General features: G+C 40.8%; 1 protein-coding gene and 1 long non-coding RNA gene across 3 annotated transcripts in view; one reads left to right on the top strand and one right to left on the bottom strand.

Annotated features, from left to right (window-relative positions):
- Positions 1-9,018, top strand: part of ETF1 (eukaryotic translation termination factor 1) — a 32,451-nt gene extending 23,433 nt beyond the window's left edge. The window contains exons 5-11 of one of the 2 annotated variants that reach the window (XM_003123975.6): positions 2,471-2,609; positions 2,937-3,127; positions 4,246-4,375; positions 4,896-5,051; positions 5,491-5,555; positions 6,301-6,448; positions 6,717-9,018. In XM_003123975.6, coding sequence (XP_003124023.1) covers positions 2,471-2,609; positions 2,937-3,127; positions 4,246-4,375; positions 4,896-5,051; positions 5,491-5,555; positions 6,301-6,448; positions 6,717-6,799 — 912 coding nt within the window. In that variant the 3' untranslated portion in view covers positions 6,800-9,018. The remainder of the gene's footprint in view (positions 1-2,470; positions 2,610-2,936; positions 3,128-4,245; positions 4,376-4,895; positions 5,052-5,490; positions 5,556-6,300; positions 6,449-6,716) is intronic. The other variant, XM_005661694.3, reaches the window with a different exon arrangement.
- Positions 1-12,146, bottom strand: part of LOC106509575 — a 29,435-nt gene that overhangs the window by 9,356 nt on the left and 7,933 nt on the right. The gene's annotated exons all lie outside the window — the stretch shown is intronic.

Raw genomic sequence — 12,146 nt, 5'->3', positions numbered from 1 at the left:
TGCACCACGACGGGAACTCCAAAATTTACATTATTTTGACACTGAATGACATCATTCAGCATGTTTGAGGAAGGTGCTAAGCTGGGTTTGAAAAACGAATTAGAAGCAGAGGAGAAATAATTGGTTAGGCTACATGATCTCCATGTCTCTGTGTGTCCATGTTACTTGCCTGTATCTCTTGCACTCTCAGTTTTCAGTTCACAAATTGTAAAATCTTTAGTAGCAGGACCATAAGAGCTTTTTCTTACCCCCCTGAAACTTTTGAGTGGCAGAGCTGCTATAATATGAACAGTAAGAGTGGGAAGGAAACCTCATTAGAGTGACCTAAATCAGTCAACAGTAAAACAATCAGGAATTCACAGCTGGCTCCTAGTTCAGTCTCTTGCCTTTCATCGACCTAGGGGAAAACCTCTACAGTGGAATTAGAACTGACATTTGTCGACACAGTTTACAGTGGATGATTTTTGCTAACTTGACTGGAAGTTCAGTTCCACTTGGATCTTGATTGGTTGCATAGATGGTAGAGACTGGTTTTTCTCTTGGCTATCACAGCCTTCTGGCAAAAGCTTCAGTGGGGAGGTTTTTTGCCACTCTCTCTTACTTACCTGTATCTGATTTGATGAAAGCACATTTTTGAATCTTGTTGATTTAAACAGTACCTATTACTCATGTTATCTAGTTTTCTCCTTTTGTCTAGTTAGTTTACTTATTAAGTTAGCTTCATTGGTCCTTCTAAACCTTAACTCCTCTTCCAAGGTACCATTTTACCTTGCTAGCTTTGTTTATTTTGGCTCTAACCAGTATGTCAACAACTAGATAAGAATGTGGCATACTGGAATGATTGGCCAATGGGGACCTGCTGTATGCACAGAGAACTCTACCCAGTATTCTGTGATAATCTATGTGGGAAAAGAATTTGAAGGAGAATGGATATATGTACAACTAAATCACCTTGTTGTACAGCAGAAGTTATCACAAACTTGTAAACCAACTGTACTTCAATAAAACTTCATTAAAAAAAACTATGGCATACTTACTGAACAGCACAATTATGTCCTATTTAATCAGGCTATTTATACATTCTTTTGAGGGATAAGTCTATTCCTTGATGAGCAGGCTTGTTGAAAATCTGAATTAACTAAGCTACTTAACAGGTCATTGTGGGAGTTCCCACTATGGTATAATGGGTTAAGAATCCAGCTTCAGTGGCTCAAGTCTCTGCAGAGGTACAGGTTTGATCCCTGGCCCAGCACAGTGAGTTAAACAATGCATTCTTACCACAGCTGTGGCTCAGATTCAATCCCTGACCCAAGGAACTTCCAAAGGCCATGGGTACGGCTTTTTTAAAAAGGTTACTACAATAAGGTTAAATTTTTGTTTTTTGTGTTTTTGTTTTTTGTCTTTTTAGGGCCGCATCCACTGTATATGAAAGTTCCTAGGCTAGGATTCGAATCAGAGCTGCAGCTTTGGGCCTACACCACAGCCACAGCAACTCCAGACCCTCAACCCATTGAACAAGGCCAGGGATTGAATCCACATCCTTATGGATGCTGTTCAGGTTCTTAACCTGCTCAGCCACAACAGGAACTCCAGGATTAAAATTTCAATGTGGGCAGTATTCATGTCTTAATGCTAATTATCAATTGTGTTTTGGTTAAAGGGTGATTCTTGGTGATTAATCTGCTTTCTAGTCAATTCCTGAAGGAGCTATTTTTTTCCTTAGTTAAAATGGTATGGATAATAATTTCTTAGCTCTAAAGAGGCTACCGCCTAACAATTAGTCATCTCCTAAGTCTATAGTGTTTAAACGCCATCATGGAAACTCTTGCCCATCTATATGAGTTCTGGGACTATCTATTGTGCTCTTTCAGGAGGCAGAAATACAGTGATACAGTGCTAATCCAGAAAGAGGATTTTACACCATTAAAATCCAGAATTAAAGTAAAATTGACTTTTAGATTCTGATAACATTAATGATGCTCAAGACATAGTTAAATGAAACATAAAAACTGTATAAGATCTTTTTATAGACTGGGCTTGGTACTCAATGAGAACTTCTGCTCTAGAGTTGATTTACAAGATATTCTTACTTGCTGTAGTGAATACTGTCTGTTAATGCTGGGGTTAACAGTAACAGAAAGTCATTTGAATATTACCTTCCCTAGACCACCATCAGTCTAAAATCAAAGACCTGGGAAGAATTTGAGCCCTATAACTCTGTATTAGTTTTATATTCCTGGGCCCAGGTCAGGTTTGTAGAAAAGCTTCCTATTGGTGTTGGTTTTCTCCTGCATCAGGTTCAAAGTTGTCCATGTGAGTTATATATTTGTGACTGAAGTCTATAAATTACTCCGTGAAGGGTATGTAGTACTCATACCCTTGAATGGAGAGGGCGTGTATATGTACTTTTGGATTTTGTCCTGACCTAAGCTTTGAGATTTATTGTGTGGTACCTGTGTTTGCTTTTCAGGCTCTTACAGCACTACTTTCAGATGATAGCAAGTTTGGCTTCATTGTAATAGATGGTAGTGGTGCACTTTTTGGCACACTCCAAGGAAATACAAGAGAAGTCCTGCACAAATTCACTGTGGATCTCCCAAAGAAACATGGTAATCTAGGAAGAGAACATGAGCACCTTTGCTTTGTGTCTAGCAATAAGGAAATGAATTATCTAATGGGGAAAGTAAATTAGATGAGGGGAAAAGCATCATGAAATGATTCATTGGTGCTTGAAGGCTCTTGTGATTAGAGAATTCGTGGTCACTCTCTGAGAACAAGTAATAGCACATGCCACATATTTAAGCCAAAGAAGAAACAGTGATTTTCCTCTTTGTCCTTTCCTTCAGGAATAGCAAAATTAGTTACTTTTTAATTAGCAAGGCATCTTGTACTTCTTAATAATTGCCTTTTTTCTCCCTGATTTTTTTGTGTCAAAGGTAGAGGAGGTCAGTCAGCCTTGCGCTTTGCCCGCTTAAGAATGGAAAAGCGACATAACTATGTTCGGAAAGTAGCTGAGACTGCTGTGCAGCTGTTTATTTCTGGGGACAAAGTGAATGTGGCTGGTCTCGTTTTAGCTGGATCAGCTGACTTTAAAACTGAACTAAGTCAATCTGATATGTTTGATCAGGTAAGTGAGAAGTAGATGCTCCATTGTGTAAGTTTCTAGGTGGGAGTAGTTGAGTTCTCTGAGTGCTGGGACCAGCACATCTTTTTTACTTATACACTGATAAATTCATATTAAAAAACCTAGCTCTGAGTTGGCAGAATTTCATGTGTATTATCAGGAATGTTATATTAGGAAATATTCTCCCATGTCTTTCTGAGCTTTTTTTCTTTTAAAATAAGCCATTTGGAGATAGGATCTTTCTGGACTCTCTTGGCTCCTAGTTTTAAAGAGTTGTCATAATTGGCTTTAAAATGAGTTGGTTTGTTTTTTTTTTTTTTTTTTTTTTGTTCTTTTTGCTATTTCTTGGGCCGCTCCCGCGGCATATGGAGGTTCCCAGGCTAGGGGTCCAATCGGAGCTGTAGCCACCGGCCTGTGCCAGAGCCACAGCAACGCGGGATCCGAGCCGCGTCTGCAACCTACACCACAGCTCACGGCAACGCCAGATCGTTAACCCACTGAGCAAGGGCAGGGACCGAACCCGCAACCTCATGGTTCCTAGTCGGATTCATTAACCACTGCGCCACCACGGGAACTCCCTAAAATGAGTTTAAAATGATTTCAAAGAAACTAGGAGGTGGCTTTTCCTGTCTTTTTCTAACTTACTCCTGGAGGTAAATAAAGCAGTGAAACTTGCAGCAATATAACAGAGTTGATTAAGCCTAAAGTGTTTAATCCAGAAAGTTCTTTTAGTTTATGACATAGGCTCAGTCATAACACATTCCCAAGGTATTCTTTTGGGGGTGGATAGTGGTGTTACAGTAGAAGGCTCGCTGAAGAAGTTTATACTCTGCCATCTTAGGTGGCAAGAACCAATAGTTCCTCCTTTCCTTGTTTGTATTTTATGAGTTAAGCTTTTATAGGTCTAATTGAATGTGCAGTGTGGTTGGCTAAGGAAGTTTATCCTGGCAGTGTTGCTCACTGAGACCTGCTCATGAATAAATTGGGCTCCTTCCCTCTGTTCTTCTTCTTGAGACTTTACTGATCGTGTTGCTAGTTTTGCATGCCATTAAGAAGTAATGGGTCTTGGTAAGGACGTTTTGAAGTATTAATGATGCACCCTTTTTTTCCAATTGTATCAGAGGTTGCAATCAAAAGTTTTAAAATTAGTTGATATATCCTATGGTGGTGAAAACGGATTCAACCAAGCTATTGAGTTATCTACTGAAGTCCTCTCCAACGTGAAGTTCATTCAAGAGAAGAAATTAATAGGTATCAGTGAAATGCAACTTATTTACTTTGAAAAGTTTTTGTATGTATATGTCTGTATATGATTATACGTATGAAATAAGACACTGGGAAGGTAAAAGGAAGCTTTAGCATTTTTGTTAAAATCCTTCTCAGTGGAATCATTGTTTTTAGTTGTTAGGTCTAATAAATGTGTTTTTCTGTTTTTACCTTTAGACAATAGGAACCAAACTTCAGTCTTATTTTCCATATTAATTATCCTTTGTAATAGAGGGATGAATAGAGAGCTCAACTTAAAGAGTAATGGAGTCATTGTTTGGCTTTGTTTCCAATTTGACACACACACACACATTTCCAAATGATTATCTATTTGGCCCAGCTATACCTCTTGTCTCAATTTCCGAAGGCTCAACTAGTGGTATGATTTTGCACTGACTTTTGGCACTTATTTTTAAGTTGAATTTTTTCTGACTTTAAGGAAGAGGGTCTATACCTATAAAAGAAGCTTGAATGTGTGTTCTCACTGACCTGTCCCTAACCACAGGGCGATACTTCGATGAAATCAGCCAAGACACGGGCAAGTACTGTTTTGGAGTTGAAGATACACTAAAGGCTTTAGAAATGGGAGCTGTAGAGATTCTAATAGTCTATGAAAACCTGGATATAATGAGATATGTTCTTCATTGCCAAGGCACAGAAGGTATGAGAATTAGAAAATAAGAACACTGCTTGTTACTGGGCTGTATATTCAAGAAGCCTGAGGTGGAGATTTGGGAAAGATGGCTAATTTCAGGAGCAATCAAAAGGCAGATCTAGATCTTGTTCCCACTCTTTCATTTTGTATCCCATTCCTTCATAGATTTTTCTGATTGGACTGATAAACATTTGCTTGAGATTGTTAAATTTTTTGAGGACAAAGGCTATATGTATACTAAATGTTTTTAGTATTTCTTTGTGATAGGAGTGGTGTGCCTGATAGACATTATTCAGTCACTGCATGCTGACTAATGTGCTTATGAAAAGAAAGTTGATAGAATGAGTTCAGGAGCCCTTTCATCTAACCTAACTCATCTCATAGGACTTAAACTTGTTAGTATATGAGAACCAGGTTAACACATTTTTTTCCCCTAATACTGCAGAGGAGAAAATTCTCTATCTAACTCCAGAACAAGAGAAGGATAAATCTCATTTTACAGACAAAGAGGTATGTCATTGTTGATTTTGTTTGGCAGTGGATGCAAGGAGACATAAATCCATGTGTTAGAGCCCTGGCGGCATAGAGCAGTATCAGCCTTGGGAAACCAAACTTCATACTTGTCGGCAGTGGGAGTACTGGGAGGTGGTCAGCTCTTATCTGCCACGTACGGATCTGATTCCAAGGAAGGAGGCCAGGTCATAGTTTATGGTAGAGAGGAAGATTTATTTAAATAATGCCTCTCCTTCACTCCATGTACTTTACCAGTTCTTCTGCTGAAGCAGCTTTTGCAGATTTGGCCTAAATGTATCACCACAGCTCAAAGTGTCACCTGCTCAACACACATTCTTGTAATTGGTAGCTTCTTCATATCCTAAGTTGAGGGACTTTGGCTTTTTATAAGGCTGCTCTAAAAAGCAGTGCTGGTATATCTCTTGGCTGTTGAATGAGTGCTGCCTAGAGACACTTTGCAACAGCCTGACTTCTAGAGACAGCAGGAGGAACCCTAAGTTGCAAAACTGCTAAGTGTGTGTTAACATTTCATTACTGAAGCTAGAGCCTGGGGGAAAATGTTGTTTGAAGTAATCAGAATTTCTGTGCTGTTGCAATCACGTCACCACAAACGAGAATTCATTTACAGCTTTACACACATACATAGAATGAGAGGAAGGAGAATGTTGGCAGGCAGGGGAGCACGTGCCCCTGTTTTGATACATCCTAATCCTGTTTATGTGTCTCCTGGCTGCCCCTGCAGACAGGACAAGAACATGAGCTGATTGAGAGCATGCCCCTGCTGGAATGGTTTGCTAACAATTATAAAAAATTTGGAGCTACGTTGGAAATTGTCACAGATAAGTCACAAGAAGGATCCCAATTTGTGAAAGGATTTGGTGGAATTGGAGGTGAGTAGCAAAATCAGAAAACTAAAAATTAAGGTCTTAGGCCACAGTCTTTCCTAGCTATCCCAAAATTACTTCAGGTGGGGTATGCTCATCCATTGAGGCAGCATGTAGCCACAGGTTCCTTGGTTGGGACCGTTTTTATCATCACCTCTTTGCTTTCTATAATTCTGCAAGTGGATTGGGCTTCCCTTTAAATTAGAGCGAACTGTTCCCCCCACCTCGGTTCTGTGAACCACACGTATTTACTCCTTTTTTTTCTTTCCTCCAGGTATCTTGCGGTACCGAGTAGATTTCCAGGGAATGGAATACCAAGGAGGAGATGATGAATTTTTTGACCTTGATGACTACTAGGTAGTCGACATGGGTCCGGCAAAACGTGCCTCACCCTCCAGCATCCAACCCAAGGAGCATACCCGTGGTGGAATCCAAACAGATCCCTGCCTTACAATTGGAACACTTCCGGAACTTAATCCATGAGCATTGGATATTGAAAAGAAAACCGAAACAAAACCAGACCCAACCCTACACTTTGGTTTGTCATGGTGTCAGCGCAGCAGCCTACAACTAAGTTCCTAAATGCCACTTTGGACTAATTTAAAAAGAATCCCAGTTTTTACTTTTACTCGATGGTGAAATTGGTTGCTCTTGTATTTTATGAAAAAAAAAAATGATTTTTTTAACCTTCATACATAGAAGCAAAAATACTTTAACTGCTGTAAACCTTCAAAAGTTAATAGAAATGAGATCATACTGGTTTGTTTCTTATTTTGATTGGAGAAAAATTAAATTGCTGCATTTCGCAGTGACCCATTTACATGGCATTCTCAGCTTAGACTGCATAAGAAGAAATATATGTGGTGAAATGTTGGAACCATTTCTCTCTCGGTCTCTGTTTAATGTTGAAAGGGTGAGCTAATAGGAGACAGATTCAACTTCACTCCCTCACACTACCCTCCCCCTCCAGACCGTCACTTTCAAGGATGCAGATTGCATTGCAAAGACAAACTGACACATGAAGCATTTGGGCCAGTGCTGTTACTTTCAATCTGTTTTGCTGGCGCATTCGCGCCCGGGGTTTGGGAGCCCTTAACATCAATTGCTTTGACAAGGGTTCGCATAGTCTTGCCTACTAAAAACAGTTTGGGATGGATATGATGGGGCTTCTGTGCTATTGCTGGGATTGGGAGAAATAAAACATGCAATTTAAGTGGAAGCAAAGAAATTTAAAGAATATTTTATTTTGCTTGGGTCTGTCCTTGGCAAAAGGGAGGTGGTCGTGTTTTCCTTGTGTTGGATGGCATGAGATTATGTGAATGTGTTGATTTTTTAAAAATGAACTGCAAGGTTTTTCACAGGAACAACAGACATGTATAACTGCATGTAATTATAAGCCCCTGACCTCCTGGTGGGGTTGGAGCATCTGTTTCAAATATGGGACTTACAAGCACCTCTCATAGAAGTTATGGGAGGGGGGTGGGAAGGGCAGGGGCGGGAAGGGATGGGACAGAGCTTCTGGCACCAAGGACTTAACCATGTTGGATTCAAAAGTGGGCCTGAAAACCTGAAGCTGAGGCTTCACAGCTGGGCTGTAAATCGGACTTGACCCCAGCTGACATGCAAGGTCACGGCGTGCCTGGGGTGGTGACAGTGAACAAGGTGTATAGAATGTGCCCAGTGGTAGCAATGGGAAAAAAAGTATACCAAATGGACTTTGAAGGACCAAAGGTTTTTAAAAGTCAATTGGTATTACCCTCAACACTGCTAGGGTAGTGGGGTGCACTTGCTTTTCAAATTGGGTACTTATAACACTTTAGTGCCTGACTGCTGTTCTTCACTGACTTGACTCAGTCACTCGTAGCTTTATTGGTCTGAACCAGCTCCTTGTTCCCAGGTTGCAGACCTGCCTATCGTTCCAATAATCCTGTTTCACTTGAATGAAGGGAGTTATGTCTTAAATGTAAAGCTTCTGGTTCTCACACTGTACTCTGAGGTCCAAATGACTGTCTTGTCAATGTATAATCTGATGTCTCAACCCCCAGTGAGAAGAGTCGATTCTTTGGTATTCACCAACGTGGGAGACTTCACCGGAACAGGCTTTTGCTTTGGGCTCTGCTGTTTGTTTGCAGAACACCCAAGAGCCAGCAAACATGCTCTCTTCACAGCAGTACCTTAGGGTTTTGCCATTGTAAATGGGTCTGATGTGATATGACAAGACCAGAGAAATTGGATGTAAATTTACATTTTTGAATATGCTTGTTGTTTCACATGATACATTTAGGGTATGCAGCTCCTTTTGTAGTTTTTATTTTTACTATTTAAGTTTGGAAATGATGCCAAATTTTTGTATTTCTTTAATCAATGTGTTCTCTTCGGTGATATATATTGCATTATATATTGATGTGTGTATCAATATATACTGATATGTATTACACTTACACATACACATAAGAGGGGGTGGAAACCGTAGCCTTTGCATTCTCTATAGCCTCTACAGAGAGATCCTAAGCAGCGAAATCTTGGTGTTGTGATGTACAGAAATGGAGAAGAGTATTAAACCATATTTAAGAATATACTTTGTGTGTTTGAGATTCTTTAGGACTGTTCCTAAGAAAGATCTGAACTGAGGAGACAGTGTGAGTGAGCTCACCAAGGCATGTGGCAGTTTCATTGTAGTTACTAACTTTTGCCTTAGATTTAGTTGTTTTCCTGCTATATTTGCCTATGGAAGGGTATATGCAAAGGACATCTGAGGTCATGATTCCAGCGTTAATACCACAGGAGGAAGCTCTGGTTGTTGGGGCCAAACTAATTTGTATCTTACCCTATTCTACAGCATGCCAAGGGAAACTTGCCCCCCCCCTTTTAAGCTATTTCAAGTATGTTCTTATACTGTGTAATTCAATAGTCAATGGATAGGAGGTGCTTCCCATTTTACAAATGGTGAAACAGGACAAAAGAAATTAAGTAGCAAGTCTTTAGTGGCAAAGCCAAGTTTTATCTCAGGCCTAATCCCAAAGTTGATGCTCTTTCTACATCTGGTTGCCTCTGCATCTGATAGAATGGTCCAGATGGAAGAGCAGAAATTAAGCCTACTACTCTCTGATCTTGAATACCTGGAACTGGATAGGAAAGCAATAACCTCATTCAAGAGCAAGTCAAAGGCTGGCTCAGTGGAATAAGGCTTCTAGTCTGTCAACAGAAGAGGATTTTTGGTTGCATTTGCTTTTCCCCAAAGTGGAGGACTTAGAGCTTCTATTTGGCAGTTTGGGAAGCTTAGTTGAACAACCAAGGTGGTACATGATATTCATTCTCCAGATTTAAGACAATGTTTTCAACAAAATTAACAGTAATGGAGCCTTTTCTGTCACTGCTTCTTCAGCATACTTTTGCCTGATTTCTCATCTGATTTTGATGATAGCCTTGATGAAACTCAGTCTCCCTCTGGGAAAGGGCAGGCATGCCTGTGCATGGTAGAGGTATAATTTTTTCTGATGCCTCCCTAGCTGATGTTTGAAGTCAAAAGTTGGAAGGTAGCACAGTGGTGCCGGATATGTGGGCTGCTGTGCTTGCCTGCCTGGGCTTGCAGCACTTGCCATCTTTTGTTCTCTGGCTCCAGTTCTCATGCCGTGAGGCTCCCCGACAGGCACAGTGGATTCAGGGATGACTGCCAAAGTAGAATTTAAACTTCTTGCCAGCTTCTTCCTTGTTGCCAATTTGAGTGAGCTCCTGCTGGGGCTCCTACCTGCCAAGTACTACCCTGAAGGGACTGTGCCTCCCAGGGGCATAGGAACTGACCAGCCAAGAAGTATGGAGCAATAGGTGCCAAAGTTCCTGAAGACATGGCTGATGATAGGCACTAGAGGTTCATGTGAAAATAGTTTATTTCCAGGGTTCTCTGACAACTCCAAACCCTGTCTGGGAACTCTTGTCTCAAGAGTCTGAAACTACTTGGCAAGCTCATGCTGAGGCTCAGGAACCCAGGTATTAAGAGTCAGCTCTGGTCTCTGGTTCTGTCTCTGCCATTAGTCGGACTTGTGACTTCAGGTAAGTCCCTTCCTATCCCTCAGTTTCCCCATCAATGTAAGGACTACTTTGAACCTAAAGAGCCTTTCTAGCTGTAAAGCTATCAGGATATAATAGTGAGCAGGAGATCAGGCATCTGACTGGGATAGAGATCTTGCCAGTCAGACTTGAGCAATGTCTGAGCAGCAATTTCCCTACCTGTGACAATGCCTACTCCATAGGATTGTGGTAAGGATTAAATGCAATGAGCACGTGAGATGCACAGTACAATGCCTGGCATTTAGCAAGTGTCAGATGGCTGATGATCCCACCACTGCCAACTCTGGTCCTCTGAAGTGGCGCAGGTGAGTTTGTACTGGCAACCACGAGGTGGTGCTAGAGTTAAGGCCACTGATAGAAAGTAGTTGCTTCTGATGGGGAGATTTCTGATAGGCATTTAAGAGGTACCTGGGACAGCTTGCTCACCTTTAAAATCTGGAGATAACAGAGAAGGCAAACTAACAAAGGAAGTAGGGATGAATGCGCAAAAAGGAGAAATAGGTGTCTCAATCTGGGCTTTGAGCTACCAGTCTGAAAGATAATTACAATCACTAACATTTGAACGGTTACCATGCATGAGGCAAAGTGCTATGACATGTGCATCATCTCATTTAATCCTTAGAAAAAACAATGTGGTACATACTGCCTATCGAAGTGCATCAATTAGTAAATGGCAAAATCTGGAGCACAAAGACAAGTCTGTATGGTTCCAATGCAAATGTAGATCATTCCTCGCTTAAGAAGAGAACAGTTGCTGTAACTGCTAAGAAGACATATCAGCTCACCTCAGCAACCTTTGTGCTTTCAGAGACAACCAACAGCTTGGACTGCATCTGGAAGGTATCCATCGAGCAATTATGTCCTTCCCCCAGCACCTAGACATTTTGAGTGGTCAGCCCAGCTTAGCCACAGCCACAGTTGAGGATGGATAAAAGGAGCTCCCTTGAACTCTGTAAAGGACCCCTGCAATTTATCCAGCATCTTCAGAGACGAATGTACATATATGATGGAATTTCTCAGAGACTAGGGCAGCTGCCCCTGCTCTTAAGAAATACGTTGTCAGCAGGACAATTAATGAAATTGGAATATGGACTATGGATAAAAGTACTGTACCAATGTTAAATCTGAACTTGACAACTGTACTGTGGTTATTTAAAAGAATACCCTTTATTCTTAGGAAATATACACTGAAGTATCAAGGGGTTTAAAATAAGACATTGAGGAGATTTTTGAAATTTCAGAAATTTGGAAGAAAAACATAAAAGCACCACTTAACTAACATTTTAGGGTCATCATGAACACCCATTATAGAAGAGTGTGATAATGAGTGTTCAGATTCTAATTGATTCACAAGTATTTAAAACAAAACTTTGATCATTCAAGTTTGGTTTTTGCACAGAATTTGGGTTTGACTCAGAGGTCAGCATTTAGAAGAGTTAATTCTGCTACAGGGTGTGTAGTTCAGGAGAAATGCCTACTGAGTCAACCAGAGAAGCTGGGGTACCGAGCTTGGATGTTGGGCCCAGACTGGAAAGCAGAGAGCAGAGGCAGGACCAGGAGAGGAGCTGCTGTCAGTCACACACCTCAGAGAGGAAAGCAGCTTTGGGATCAAAAGCAGTGCTGAGTGAGATGAGGC

The sequence above is a fragment of the Sus scrofa genome, chromosome 2, assembly GCF_000003025.6.
Source record: "Sus scrofa isolate TJ Tabasco breed Duroc chromosome 2, Sscrofa11.1, whole genome shotgun sequence".
NCBI lineage: Eukaryota > Metazoa > Chordata > Mammalia > Artiodactyla > Suidae > Sus > Sus scrofa.
The sequence above is the reverse complement of the archived record's forward strand: the minus strand, read 5'-3'. Positions and strand labels throughout refer to the sequence as shown.